The 15086-nt window shown below is 51.5% G+C and overlaps 2 protein-coding genes across 2 annotated transcripts in view; both read left to right on the top strand.

Moving 5' to 3' along the window:
* Positions 1 to 15086, top strand: part of LOC135873059 (alpha-2-macroglobulin-like) — a 1316454-nt gene that overhangs the window by 623464 nt on the left and 677904 nt on the right. The gene's annotated exons all lie outside the window — the stretch shown is intronic.
* LOC135890878 (scavenger receptor cysteine-rich type 1 protein M130-like) overlaps positions 6413 to 15086 on the top strand; it is a 152081-nt gene continuing 143407 nt past the window's right edge. The window contains exons 1-3 of the mRNA XM_065418348.1: positions 6413 to 6960; positions 7015 to 7589; positions 14761 to 15078. Coding sequence (XP_065274420.1) covers positions 6413 to 6960; positions 7015 to 7589; positions 14761 to 15078 — 1441 coding nt within the window. The remainder of the gene's footprint in view (positions 6961 to 7014; positions 7590 to 14760; positions 15079 to 15086) is intronic.

The following is a 15086-nucleotide window of genomic DNA, read 5'->3' as shown; positions in this document are numbered from 1 at the left end:
TGGCTTGGCATTGGATGCAGGTATAACAGGGTGGGGCTAGCTGGGCCCAAAGGCTCCCTTTAACCCCTGCTGTGCCGGCAGGCAGTTTATCTGCTTCCTCACAGGGTTTTTTCCACACCCCTATGTTGACTGTTGAAGAGGAGGATGAGTCTTTCCGTGGCCTTTACAGTTAAATCCATTCCTGTCACTAATCCCCATCTTCCCTGGACAGAGGTGCAGGGCCAGCTAATAGGACCAAACCCAGGGTTCCTTACTCAGGCAGGCAGCTATTGACTGTAATGTGAGTTTGCTTTGTACCAACTGAGTAGAAACAGAATAAAGGACTCAGGATTGGGCCCATTCAGAATTATTCCACAAATAACCAGTCAGCCGTCTACAAACTGCCCTGTGCACTAGATATCACTGAGAACAGACACATTCGGGAGTTGTGAGGTTTCTTCACCAAGCGATTTTTGAGAGATGCTGTCCTGACAGAATACTAGAAAACTTTCCAGAAAGTGACAGTCGCCTTCTTGTTCTCAGTGTTGTTGTAGCCGTGTTAGTCCCAGGATATGAGAGAGACAGGGTGGGGGAGGTAATATCTTTTATTGGACCAAATTCTGTTGGAGAGAGACAAGCTTTTTACCTTACAGAGAAGAGCTGTGTGTAAGCTCGGCAGCTTGTCTCTCTCACCAACAGAAGTGGGTCTGGCAAAAGATATTACCTCAGCCACTTTATCTCTCTCAACCCCTTCTCGTCCAGCTTTCACTTCTCATTTCTGGTTGGATTAATACCAAACTTTGCCAAAACATTTTCCTCCACCAAGGTCCCCTGCTGCAGTCAGTGCACAGGATGGACGGTGCCCAGGGAATGAATCAGGGTGGAGTAGTGAAGGAGGCTGTTGTCTGTAGCGCCACACTTTCACTGGTTGCAGCAGTGGGAAGGTGCGTAGCCAGTAAGGCAGGGGATTGCAGGAAGATGGAGACTTTCCCTGAAAGTTTGCTCCTAGCTGCTGTGGGCGAGAGTGACACCAGGCACCAGAACTGAGATGAGGGAGTGTACCAGGACATGCCCCTGCTCCTGTCTTCTTACCCTGCAGAAACTGCACAGGCTCCACTAGTTGTGCATTCACTGTACCATTTGTGTTGAGTTCCCTCCATCAATACCACTACAGTCCCTGTGCAACAGTCTATTTACAATATCCTCTGTAGTTGGCCCGCTCATCAAGACCTGAGGGGAACAGAGATCTCCCTTACCAGAGGCCTTTGTGTGACTGAGCTGAACAAGCCCTGTTCCCTTCTCTCTCCCCTCTGGGGTGTCCTTCCTGTACCTCTTTATCAGATTTGGGCTCATGGGCTACTTGGCTCTTTATCCCACCCAGCTCAACAACCTTCTTATCTAATTACTTTCTTTGGGGGACTAATTGGCCTTTAAGTGGTCCGAGTGCAGACTCATCTGTTCACTCCTGGCCCCTGTCGCAGTGAGACTGTCTTCCCCTATCGGGCTCAGGCAGTGTGCAGAGAAAGCCTCCTGAACCAAATCCTGAAAGAACCAGACTGGGGTGAGGGGGAGAGTAGATTGTAACAAGGAGCCTGGGAGGTGGCGGAGGGGGACGACGACATTCTGAGACTGAATAATGGTGTGGGGGGGACACAGAAACTGGCAGAGAAAGAGGAGATGGGGACTGTCTGGGCAAGGAGACTCGGACTGGGAGGAGGAAGGGGGAAGAGACTATTACTGGCTAGACAGGGTAATTAGAACAAGAATCAGGGGATAGAAACTGTGACTTGCTGAGCAACGAGTCTGGGACTGGGAACCAGTGGGGGAGGAACTGGGGACACGAGAGACAGATCAGATCAGGAACCAGGGTGTCGGGGAAGTCTAAGACTAACTGGGCGACGAGACTGGAATAAGCAGTCAGGATGGGGTGGGGGAGACTGAGAGCAGATCTACATGAACATTTAGTTTGTGGCAAGCTGGGGTGTAAATCTACCCTGCACTGGCCTGCCATGCACCGAGTGTCCATGTGGACCATGCTGCCGTGCACTAACAGTTCCCTAATGTGCTTTGATCTACTCCCGTTTCATAGCACTAGGAAAATGTGAGTCTGCAGCACCACATGGATCCACATGGCCACTCAGTGTGCAGCAGGCTAGTGTGGGGTAAATTTACACCCCAGTTTGCCACAAACTAAGTGTTCATGTAGAGAAGCCCTGAGATTGGATGAGGCATCCAGGGAAGGAAACAGAGGCTGGGGGCAGACAGGACAACCCGAGGTGAGGGTAAGAAACAGATCAGATGAGGATCCCAGAGGGGAGGGGCAGCACAGAGAACAGGGTGGAAATTGGCAGGGGAAGCCAGAGGTGAAGTCTAGGACTGTCTGGGTAAGGAAACTGGGACTGAGGATGAGAAGCTTGAGGAGTGGAGACTGGAACTGGGTAGACAAGGAGAATAGGACTGGGACACAGAGCAAGGGATGGGGGAGAGACAGGATAGGAACAGGTTGGAGAGGAGAGGGCAGAAGGGGTTAGGTGTGGGGGAACAGGGGAAGAAGGGTCTGTGACCACTAGAGAACACACCTCTCCAGAGCCAGAACCAGTATCCCTGAGTTTGGCTATTCCCCTGTGGTCAGCAAATACTTGTCAAACCTTCTGTGACGGGGCAGCCCCGCCCCGCACTACCCCAGCGGCGTCAGACCAGTAGCTCTGACGGAGGAAGTCCCGCCCCGTTCATACTGGGCATGCTACAAGTGCTCTGGGAGTATAAAAGGAGGGAATTCAGCTCAGTCTGGGCTGGAGGCCGCAGGGGAAGGACCTAACCGGGAAGCTCCTGCAGAGGACCAGCCAACACCCTTGAAGCTGCTGGGAACGGAGGCTTCTACAGGCCGGCACGAACCCCTACTGCGGGAGGAACCAGGGGAGGCGACGGACCCGGAGACCCGCAGAGAACCTTGGGATTCGTGGGAGACCCCAACTCCCAAGCCGGTAGGAAGCGACCCGGGGGGTGGGGTGGGGTGATGGACTGGTACCTTGTCCCCGGTGAGCCTCAGCGTGTTTCGGTAGGATCTCCCCGCTGAGCCAGTAGTAAGGTCCTACTGCCCTGTAACCAGGGGCAATTCTATGGACTCTGGCCACTAGGCCGTGCTGCCCTGCAACGAGGGCTACTTCTATGGACTCTGGCCATTAGGCCGTGCTGCCCTGCGACCAGGGGCAATTCTGTGGACTCTGGCCACTAAGCCGTGATGCCCTGTAACGAGGGGCGTAAACCCTCACACGTGGTGGAAAATGTGGGCAGCGATCCGAGCCTGCTGAAAGGTCCGTGAGAACAGGGTTGAACCGTGGGAACCCCATTAAACCCCAAGATGGAGAAGGAGAAGCTCCTAAAGTGGATGCTGGAACGGCAGCAGGAGCAGGTGGCCCAACAGCAGCACAACAGGTGCAGATGATGCAGCAGATGGCCAACCAGCAGCAGCTGCTGATAACCCAGCATCAAGAGCACCAGCAGCAGCTCCTCCGGGAACTGGCGGTCCAACAGCAGGAGCAACAAGAACGCCTGGTTCAGCAGATGGCCACACTATTACACCCGTCAGGAGCCGCAGCCACCGTACCTGCTGGGGCTGGACCCAGGGAGAATGTAGGGGAGTTGCCAGTACACCTCACTAAGATGGGGCCAGAGGACGACCCGGAGGCATTCCTGGTGACCTTCGAATGGGTGGCAACGGCCGCCAGGTGGCCCCCTGAGCACTGGGCCACCTTCCTAGCCCCCTATCTGACGGGACAGGCCCAGGCCGCCTACCATAGCCTCGACCCCCGGGAGGCCCTGGAATACCCCCGGGTGAAGGCGGCCATACTGGACCACACCAGCATTAGCCCGGAGACCTATCGCCAACGCCTCCGCAAAGAACAGTACCCTCCTGGGGCCCAGCCCCAGGCTGTGGCCCAACGGATACGGGACCATTGTTGGAAGTGGTTGAACCCGGAAGGCTTAACTGGACCCCAGGTAGCGGAGATGGTGGCGCTGGAGCAGTTCACCCAGGTCCTGCCCCTGGGAGGAAGGGCCTGGGTATGCTGACATTGACTGGCAACCCTCTCAGTGGCAGTGACATTGATGGAGGACTACTTGTCCGCCAAGGGGGCGGAGGCGCCACCCCGGGCAACAGGAAGTTCCGGACAAAGGGGCGGGCTGGGCAAAGGAAATCCCTAGAGAACAGGGGCTCGGGTCCATCGTCCGGCGCCTGCCCCGTGACCCCGAAGCTCCCCAGCCCAGAGCCCAGACACAGGGCAGCCTGGGTACCGACCCCCAGGGACCCGCTCCCACGAGATAGAGGGAGCCCACCGGGTGGAGGCCTGGGAACCGCAGAGGCCCGAGAGGGGTGCTGGGAGTGCGGACAAGAGGGGCACTTTCGGCGAGACTGCCCGTTTATGGACTGCAATTATGGACAAGCCTGGTTCGCCGGAAGAAGGGCCCGGAAGAGAGGACTGGGAAAGCTCGTGGTCCCTGTCTGGGTCAGGGGGATCCTCACAAATGCCCAGCCAGACCCTCATACGGGAGGGGCTGGTCCCCAACCTCAAACTCTCTGACACCCAGATCCACCTACAATGTGTACATGGGAACATCCACCCTTACCCCTCGGCCTGGGCGAAGATAGAAGTCTGCTGCCAGGAGGGGGGGCCTTCGCGTGGGCGTAGCCCCCAGATTAGCCTACCCGGTAGTATTGGGACGAGACTGGCCGGGCTTCGGGGAGATTCTCCGGAGGTACCAACTGCCCAACCCACGAACAGATGGGTTTAGGCCCCCACGAGTGGGGCTGCTTGGACGCATATCATGGGACGACCCTGGAGAAGGGACATCGGCGCCGGGAGAGACCCCTGCAAACAACCCCCCTGTAAGGCCCCTGTCAGCCGAGAAGGCTCAAATGGAACTGGAACAGGATATGGACTTTGTGCAAGAACAGAGAGAGGACCCGACCCTAAGTAGAGCCTGGGAACAGGCCACCAGCCTGTGTCGCGATGCAGGCTCGACCCCTGGACCCCCACAGGGTCCACGCTTTGAGATATGACAAGATCGCCTGTATCGGGTAGTGCAGGAACCGCAGACCCAGGAGACATTCCGTCAGCTATTGGTCCCTCAGAGGCTGCGACAAAGCCTCCTCCGACTAGCCCACGCTAATCCCTGGGCTGGGCACCTGGGGCGGGAGAAGACCCTCCAGAGGATAGCTCGCTGGTTCTTCTGGCCTGGCATACACTGGGAGGTGTGGGACTACTGCGCGTCTTGCCTGGAATGCCAACTGGCGGGAGCAAAAGGTGTGTCCTGGGCACCCCTGATCCCTACGCCAGTCATCGGCATACCCTTTGAACAGATGGGGATGGACCTGGCCGGCCCCCTTGAAAGAAGTAAGACAGGAAACCGCTTCATCGTAGTGGACTATGCGACGCGTTACCCTGAAGCCGTGCCCCTGTGGACGGCCACAGCGCCAGCGATCGCTACCGAACTAGTGAAGATTTTTGCTAGAGTTGGGATACCGGCGGAAATCCTGACGGATCAGGGCACGAACGTGTCCTTTAAGCTGATAGCGGAATTGTGCCGCCTCCTTCATATACGAACACTCCAGACATCAGTCTATCATCCCCAGACAGACGGCCTAGTGGAACGTTTTAATGGTACATTAAAATCCATGTTAAGGAAGTTCGTGGAGGAGGACCCTACACATTGGGACACCTTGTTGCCAGCCCTGCTGTTCGCCATCAGGGAGGTACCCCAGGCATCGATGGGGTTCGCACCCTTTGAACTCTTGTACGGCAGGCAGCCCCTGGGGATCCTGGACCTCCTGAAGGAGGAGTGGGAAGCCCAGGAGACCTTAGTCCTTGGGACCACCCAATACATGTTGCAACTCCGAGAACGGCTATGAACGCTAGGTGCTTTCGCCCGGGAGAACCTGATACAGGCCCAAGCGAACCAAGAATGCCTCTATAACCGAGGAACTAGGGGACGGAGTTTCGACCCCGGGGATCGGGTGTTGCTTTTGTTGCCATTGGCCGAATCGAAACTGCTAGCCAAATGGCAGGGACCCTACGAGGTAATCCGGAGGATTGGACCAGTAGACTACGAGGTCCGGCTACTGGGGCGACGGAGGGAGACGCGCATCTACCATGTGAATCTTCTGAAGGCCTGGAAGACCAGGGAAGCCCTGCTCATCGGCCCGTCCACCCCGGAATCAGAACTCGGATCCCTAGTAGGGGACTCCCCGGACCCAAGGCCGGTGACGTTAGGGGCGGGCCTCACCCCTGTACAGTGAGAGCAAATACAGCAATTGATAGGGGCATTTCCCGACGTCTTATCTGCCCACCCAGGACGAACTTCCCTGATGAGTCATCATATCGCAACCACTCCTGGTCAGAAGGTAAGAGACCACCACCGGCCGTTACCCCGGAAAATGTGGGACACAGTCCGAAAGGAGCTGGAGACAATCCTGGAGATGGGGGTCGTGGAGGAATCAAAGAGCGAGTGGCACAGCCCCATCGTCTTAGTCCCAAAGCCTGACGGGACTACCCGTTTTTGTATCAACTTCCAAAAGGTCAATGCCATCTCCCGCTTCTACGCATATCCGATGCCGCGGGTGGACGAACTGTTGGAGCGGCTCGGGGGAGTAAGGTACTTGTCAACCTTAGACCTAACCAAGGGATACTGGCAGATCCCCTTCACACTAAACTCCCAGGAGAAGACTGCCTTCCCAACGCCGTTCAGCCTCTTCCAATTTATAATGATGCTGTTCGGGCTACACGGAGCTGCGGCTACGTTCCAGTGGTTGATGAATAAGGTCTTACAACCCCACGACCAGTACGCGGCAGCGTATATAGACGACATCGTAGTCTATAGCGACAACTGGAGGACCACCTACGCCATCTGGCTGGGGTGTTGCAGGCCCTTAGAGCAGCCGGTCTTACAGCCAACCCGGCGAAGTGCCACCTCGGGCAAGAGGAGGTAACCTACCTTGGATATACGGTGTGTGGGGGGGAAACTGACGCCCCTTATCAGCAAAGTGCAAGCCCTCAGACGCATACCTGTCCCCAAGACGAAGAAGCAAGTGCGCCAGTTTTTGGGCCTAGCCGGATATTACCACTGCTTCGTGCCAGACTTTGCATCCATAGTCGCCCCCCTGTCGGACCTGACAAAGAACTCGCAGCCTCGACAAGTGCAGTGGTTGGAAAAGTGCAACGAAGCTTTCGAAGCTCTGAAAGAACGACTCACGCATGAACCAGTCCTGCGACACCCAGACTTTTCAAAAGAATTTATACTTCAGACAGATGTCTCGGAAGTGGGCCTGGGGGCCATACTCTCCCAGGAATTGGATGGGGAAGAACACCCGATACTGTATTTAAGCCGCAAACTGTTCCCCCGGGAACAACGTTACTCCACAATAGAGAAAGAGGCCCTGGTGGTGAGATGGGCCATCGATGCCCTACGTTATTATCTGTTGGGGAATAACTTCAGGCTGATCACAGACCATACCCCCCTACGGTGGATACATAGTATGAAGGATGCAAACCCCCGGATACTACGGTGGTACCTCTCTCTCCAACCCTACGACTTCCGTGTATTTCATTGCCCGGGTAAAGCCCACGCTAACGCAGATTTCTTTTCCAGACAGGGGGAGGAGGAAGCGGCCAAACCTAGGGGATCCTTCTTGAGGGGGAGGGTGTGTGACGGGGCAGCCCCGCCCCGCACTAGCCCCAGCGGCATCAGACCAGTAGCTCTGATGGAGGAAGTCTCGCCCCGTTCATACTGGGCATGCTCCAAGTGCTCTGGGAGTATAAAAGGAGGGAATTCAGCTCAGTCTGGGCTGGCGGCCACAGGGGAAGGACCTAACCGGGAAGCTACTGCGGAGGACCAGCCAACACTCTTGAAGCTGCTGGGAACGGAGGCTTCTACACAGGCTGGCACAAACCTCTACTGCAGGAGGAACCAGAGGAGGTGACGGACCCGGAGACCCATGGAGAACCTTGGGATTCGTGGGAGACCCCAACTCCCAAGCTGGTAGGAAGCGACCTGGGTGTGTGTGTGTGTGTGTGTGTGTGTGTGTGACGGACTGGTACCTTGTCCCCGGTGAGCCTCAGCGTGTTTTGGTAGGACTCCCCTGCTGAGCCAGTAGTAAGGTCCTACTGCCCTGTAACCAGGGGCAATTCTATGGACTCTGGCCACTAGGCCGTGCTGCCCTGTAACGAGGGGCGTAAACCCTCACACCCTCCAACAAAATCTTCTGATCCCCCCTCTAGTGCTGGTCCACAATGAGGATGATAACCCACTACTGCCATCAGTTACTCCATTAGCTCAAGTGGCATAGGTTTGTGGGGTAGCTCTAAAGGCTCAAACCCTGCTGATGACCCATGTGGGTGTCAACATGATTCCGCATCTTGGAACTTCTGTTTTTTCAGTTTGCTTTTTTAAAAACCTAGATAATTATGCACAAAACATTACTTTTAAGGAATATTAAGTTTGCAAAGTTGAGCCATAAAAAATAAGGAAATGGTAGAATTAAAGTTGTCTTTGTAAATTTATTTTGGCCCACTTGTACATATGCATTAAGATTCAGTCTTTAATTACATGATAACATGCTATTTTCTACACAGGACCCCCTGCCTCATTCAGTGCACAGGACAGACAGTGCTCTGAATCAGGGCTGTGGAGGGAAGGAGGCAGGTGTCTGTAGGACCCCTGTCTCATTTGTTGCAGAAACTGTGAAGTGTGCTGTGTATGAGGCAGGGGACTGCAGAAAGAGAAAGGAGGGTCTCTTGTTAAGGCAGTTGAATGCTGCCCTTGGGACCTGGATTCTATCCCTGCCTCTGCCACAGCGTTCCTGTGTGATGCTTGGCAAGTCACTTAAACCAAATGTTTCACAGCCTGTCATTAATTGTGTGTACCTCATTTTATGGGTGGCCCATTCAGAGATTGGATTCTTCTTATTGGGCCATCAGCACATGGCTGGCTAGTCCTGATGTAAATCTATCTTGAGGGTGTTAGTTGCTCCTTTGTTGCCACTGAAAGGCTAGCTGTGGGTGTTTCCCAGTCACCACATATTTCAGTAACAAACATGTAGCAACACTTCATGACATTACATGCAATGGTAATACATACAATTCAACAGGATAGTAATGCTCAACCGAACATGACTTTTCACATGAACCTCACAAGGCATATTTTGTACAAAACATCATAATCATATAATAGTGGTTAAAATGTGACTAGAGGGGCCTACATGGGGTACAATATGTCACAATGACTAGGCAGCAGTACCACAGAAAATGATATGGGGGTTATAGTGGATCACCAATTGAAAAGGTGTGATGCTGTTGGAAAAAAGGGAACTGTCATTCTGGATGGTATTAACAAGATTGTCATATGTAAGATACAGGAGATAATTGTCCCACTCTACTTAGCACCGGTGAGGCTTTAGCTGGAGTACTGTGTCCAGCTTTGCACATTACCCTTTAAGAAAGATGTGGACAATTTGGAGAGTGTCCAGAGGAGAGCAACAAACAAAATAAGAGGTTTAGAAAACATGATCTATGAGGAAATGTTGAAAGAATTGGGCATTTTTAGTCTAGAGAAGAGAAGATTGAGGTGGGACCTGATAACAGTCTTCAAATATTTGAAAGATTGTTTGTCAACTGTTGTCCATGTCCACCAAGGATAGGACCAGACATAATCATCTTAGATTGCAGCAAGGAAGATTCAGATTAAATATTAGGAAAAATATTTCTAACTTCTCATGAAACACAAATGATCCAAGATAACTAGAATCGGATCAAATCCCCCGACTTTCCTTTCTTTAACTATTTGGTATAAAATAGCTCCAAGGCTCCCTCTCTAAACCCCTTCTCCCTTCTCCCCTGGGCACACAGGGTTCCGGCTGGTGAACGGCAGCACAGCGTGCTCAGGGAGGGTGGAGATCCAGGTTCTTGGAGCCTGGGGAACCCTCTGTGACTCACGCTGGGATTTACCAGATGCCAACGTTCTCTGTCATCAGCTCGACTGTGGATTCGCTGTATCAGCCCCAGGAGAAGCGTATTTTGGGAGGGGAACTGGCTCTGTCTGGACAGACACATTTCACTGTAAAGGAACTGAACCTCGTTTGGGCCATTGCCCTGTTACTGCCCTGGGGGCTTCTCAGTGCTCACATGACAATGATGCCAGTGTGATTTGCTCAGGTAAGTGTAATGCTGGATTAATGACACCTGCCCCTCTGAGTGTGACACTGGCCCCAGAGCAGGGGACCCACAGGGCACAGCAAGGGGAGGGGGAGCTAGATCCTAAAGCACATATAATAATGGTAAATGTATTAAAAATAAAGTAAATATTATCACAAAAAGAATAGTGATGTTCCAGGAATGCCCTGGATTCTCCAGTAAAAACATCAGCAACTCTGTCTTTACACAGAGCAGCGGAGCAGGGGGAGCGCTTTGTCCTTTGGTTTTCATAAATGTCACCAATTCACTGTCCTCATCCTTCTCCAAATCACTGCTATAGTATAGAGGGGGAGCTAGTAGCAATTCCCAATATGGAGGTTGCTTCACATTTTCTATTATAAAATACTCTCACCACCTTCTTGAGAAGCTTTTATGCCTTCATTGTTTGCAGCAGGCCTTTGCAATTTGGGAAGGGGTAATGATGGGGCCAGGGAAGTGCCTTCCCCTAGTGCAGGGAAATCCCTTTCAGGTTTGGCTGAATTATAAACTGCTGAAAAAAACATTTCCCTTCTCTCACTTGAGTTCCTGAGGATATTTTTGGTAGCATGCCACAGAGAAAGTAGCACTTTAGCTCACGTTGGTTTTTTCTAACTTTTTTCACACCTCTCAGGTTGAAAAAAAAACCCAAAAAGATTTCCCTCCTGCTTTCTTACACTTTTTTTAATTTTTTCAAACTTTTTACAGTGGAAGAAAAGACGGAAAAAATAGAAAAGGAGAGCTAGGGGGAAACGTGTAAACACAAATATGAAAAGGAAAATTGAATTTTTCATTTTCAAAAAGTTTATATGAATCAACATTTTAGTTAGAATCTAAACAAAAATTCTCATTCTATTTCCACATCCCAGTCTCTTCAATCTGTTTAAAAGTTGAAATACTGCATTATAATACAATACTTAACAGGAAAAATGTTGGGTTGTCGACCAGTTCTAATATTTACTGTACATAAAAATATTAAAAAATTAAACAGTGTTATTAGTCAAAGCAAATGCACAAGAATTAGGAAATATCAGAGTTAAGGTTACCCATGGAATGTTAATTCAGCCCCCCCCACCTCCTGCATATCCATTATGACACAGTCTAATTGCATGCACACATCCTATTATTCCCCTCCATCCCACCAGCTCCTGCCTCCTTCAGTGCACTGGGAGGATGGTGATCAGGAGATGAGGGAGCTGTAGAATATTTCTTTTTATCCTCATCATTCAACCTGTGACCAAGGGCCTTACTCATTATACATACCATACAAACACTGCACTGAATGCAGAATTATTAATTTCTTCATGGGCTTTTCTAGGGTGCTCATTACCATAGTATCAGAGTGCATCACAAACATTAATGAATTTGTCTTCATAACACCCCTGGGAGATAGCAGACTCTTATGATGCCTATTTCAAAAGTGACTTAGGCACTTAGAAGCACAAGAATAACATTTTCAAAGTGCCTAAGTGACTTAAGGACTTAAATCCCATTTTCTCCAGTAATGTAGGAACCCAAGAACCCTGAAGACTTCACCTTCTTGTAGCCTAAATCACTTCTGAAAATGACACTTAGTCTCCTACATCATTTAACTGCTTTTAAAAATGTTACATACAATGATTAAAGCCAAACTTCCAAACTCGCTACTTATTTGGGGTGATTGGGCACCAACCTGAGAACCTCAGGGCCTGATTCTTCAGCGTACTCCCCATTTCTACAGAGCTTTGTGTGTTCAAAGTACTGTCCAGACATTAATAAACCCTCACCAAACTCCAGGGAAGCAGATGGGTAAGTATTATTATTAGCTCCACTTTATAAATGGTGAAACTGAGAGAGAAAAGAGAAGTGACTTGCCCAAGGCCACCCAGTGAGTCAGCAGCGGAGCCAGGATAAAACTCAGTGTTTTGACTCACAGCCCTGTGCTCGTTCCACCCGACCCCACTGCCTGACTGCAGAAGAGCTGAGCAGCCACATCTTGTCTTGACCCTAGCGGCAGTTGTGAGTGCTCAGTACTTCTGCAAATCAGACCCCATAAAAACTGGCTTAAGAGACCTGCTCAGCATCATCTGTGAAGTCTGCGGCAGAGGCAGGAACAGAACTGAGCTCTACTGAATGACGGTCACTGCTCTTAACAAGATCATCCTAGTTCTTCCTGCGCTCCCCTGTTCATTCTCTACAGGCCTTCCAGTTTCTAAAGTGAATGAGGCAGGGGTTGTACAGGCAACAGCCTGACGCTGCACAACCCCAATTTATCCATCCTGGGCACTGAAAGTGGCCAGGGCCCTGCAGGAAAAATAATTCACTAGAAAACTTATTTTTAATGGCCAGCCAAGCTGGTTCCCTTGTGACTAAATGGAGCCCATCTCATGGGTCTATAGATCCGCAGAGATTTAAGACCCAAAGAGGCCATTGGGATCATCTGCTTCTCCCCTCACCAAAGGGACCCCTCCTGCTTAATTAAGTTTCAGCTCCCCTCTCTGCCCCATCTTCAAATCCATGTACAGAGTCTCCATAGGGCTTCTTGACTGGCTGGAACTGGGGTCCTTACAGAGAAACCTACTGCAGAAGCCCTGGATTTCAACCTTCTTCCTAATAATGTACATGTAGCTTCCAGAACTGTCTCCCACAGAGCCCGGACCAGAGTCACTGGTGCCGTTACACACTATGACTAAGGCTATAGGGTCTTGCCCAGCACTCTCAACAGATGTCTACTCTCCTCTTTACAGCTGATACCTTTGTTCCTTGGGGGCAATTCACCTCACAGTTCTCCTGCTTCTCACAGATGCTGCTACCTGCATTCCTAACTGAATTCCCTGCAACCCTGCCCTGCCTCTCCTAACTACCTACCCAGCCCATACCCTGGTTCTCGGAGGGAACTCCTCAGCACATGAAGATGCTGATTTCTCCCTACAGCTACTGGAAGGAGAATCCCTTCTAAGGAAAAATACCTGGTCCCTTCCATACGAGCTCCATCTGCTATGATCCCATCTGGCCTTCCTGAGGGGCTATGGTACCCAGTTATATCCATGAGCCTCCTTGGAAAGCCCCAAATGTATTCTCTACCCTCACTCTACACTAGTGGCATAGCTAGGACAGGAAACCTGGATGGGCCCCGACTTTTGGGGTGTGGACAATGACGGGAGGGGCAGAGGGAGGGGTGCAGGAGAGATCCGGTGCCCTGGGGAGGGGGCAGGGGGGCTCTCCTCCCTCCACCCCTTCCAGCCAGCCCTTACCGCTCAGCAGGCACCCAAAGCTGGGGCTGCCTGGGGCAAACAGGCTGCGGGGTGTGCCTAACAAATGTGAAAAATGGGACAGGTGGTGGGAGGTAATAGGTGCCTATATAAGATTTGGGGGGCTCCGGCCCTGATTTGGCTGGGCCGGGATGCTAACTGGGTGGGTCACGGCCCACCCGTGGCTACACCCCTGCACTACACTAGCTGCACACAGGCATTCTCCTGCTCCAGTCTTAGGGCGAACTCCTGGCTCAGTTGAAGTCAATGGAGGTTTTACCATTGCCTTCAGTGGGGCCAAGATTTCACTCTTGGCCTTGAAATGTTATTTGGCTACCAAGAGCCTTAAGCTGTTTGGATCCAGTGCACACACACTGCACCCGTCAGGTTGCCATACTAGTACATACTGTACCTGACACAGCCAGTGGGTGTGCCCTGCATTGACTCTGCTGCTTGTCTTCTACCATTGTCAGTCTCTCCTGGCTGCACCGTGTCTGAACCCAGTGAGTAATTCCTAACTTATCACCTTGCTGTAGGACTCACTGACTCTGTGACACATGCAAAAACTGAGATTCACATCCCAAGGAATTCACAATATTCACCAACAGAGCACGTCCCCTTCCCCGCCCCACACACAACCTGCTTAGTGTGGTGTGAACTGATCAGCTGGAATCTCACATTGGACTCAGAGATGACACCACACTTCAGGGGACAGCTCCAGTCAGAACCACCAGTGTCAGGAACTATCTAATATGAGGAGTTCCTGCACTGGACCCAGTTGAACCAAGAAAGTTGCCACCTACTGAGCAAAGATCAGAGGGAACTAAGGGAATTTACCAACAATAACTTGTTCCTGACTATCATGAGCCCTGCTCTTCCATTGGCCAAACTCCCTCACGGCAAACTTGTCTAAATCATTTACAACGCAACTGCTAAGTGCTTGTGCAGACACCATTCACTGGCTTCCAGGCATTTAAGCCTGGATAAAGTGACTACAAACCTCAGCAGCCATTCCACCACCACACACAGAGACTATTTTCCCAATCAGTAACCTGCAGGAATTCCCTAGCTCACTCATTTACAGGGTCTGCTAGCAAGCCCTTCTGTCAAGCTCAGAGTGTTACAATCCTTATAGCACCTTCCACTTATAGATTCAAAAGAATAAGTGTCTTCTGACAGAGCATGTTCCCTTTAACACTGTGACACACTCTGACCACTGGCTCCTACCTTCTTATTGAGAAACAGTCCATAATTTCATGCACACTCTGTATTATTTCTAGTGTATAACAGGGAGTGTTATTCAGTGTGTTTCTCTTCTCTCCTGAGCCCAGGTCGCTCTGAATCACTCAGACTGCTGAATGGAGAGAGCCGATGCGATGGGAGAGTTGAGATTTCCCTCCGTGGTGCGTGGGGCAGAGTGCTGGATGACCACTGGGACATGAACGATGCCAGCGTGGTGTGCAGGCAGCTCCAGTGCGGAGTCGCTGAGAAAGCTTATAACCCCCCTAAGTCTGAGCAGGGAACGAGCCATGTGGGGCTGAGAAGTGTCCAGTGTCCAGGAAATGAGACTCGTCTGACTCTCTGTGACAACTCCACGTCTGAAATAGCCCAGGCAGGAATTGCTGAGGACGTCAGTGTCGTTTGCTCAGGTGATTCA

Source organism: Emys orbicularis, chromosome 1 (genome assembly GCF_028017835.1).
Source record: "Emys orbicularis isolate rEmyOrb1 chromosome 1, rEmyOrb1.hap1, whole genome shotgun sequence".
In the NCBI taxonomy this organism is placed as follows: domain Eukaryota; kingdom Metazoa; phylum Chordata; order Testudines; family Emydidae; genus Emys; species Emys orbicularis.
Note: the sequence above shows the minus strand (reverse complement) of the source record. Positions and strands in the feature narration are given on the sequence as shown.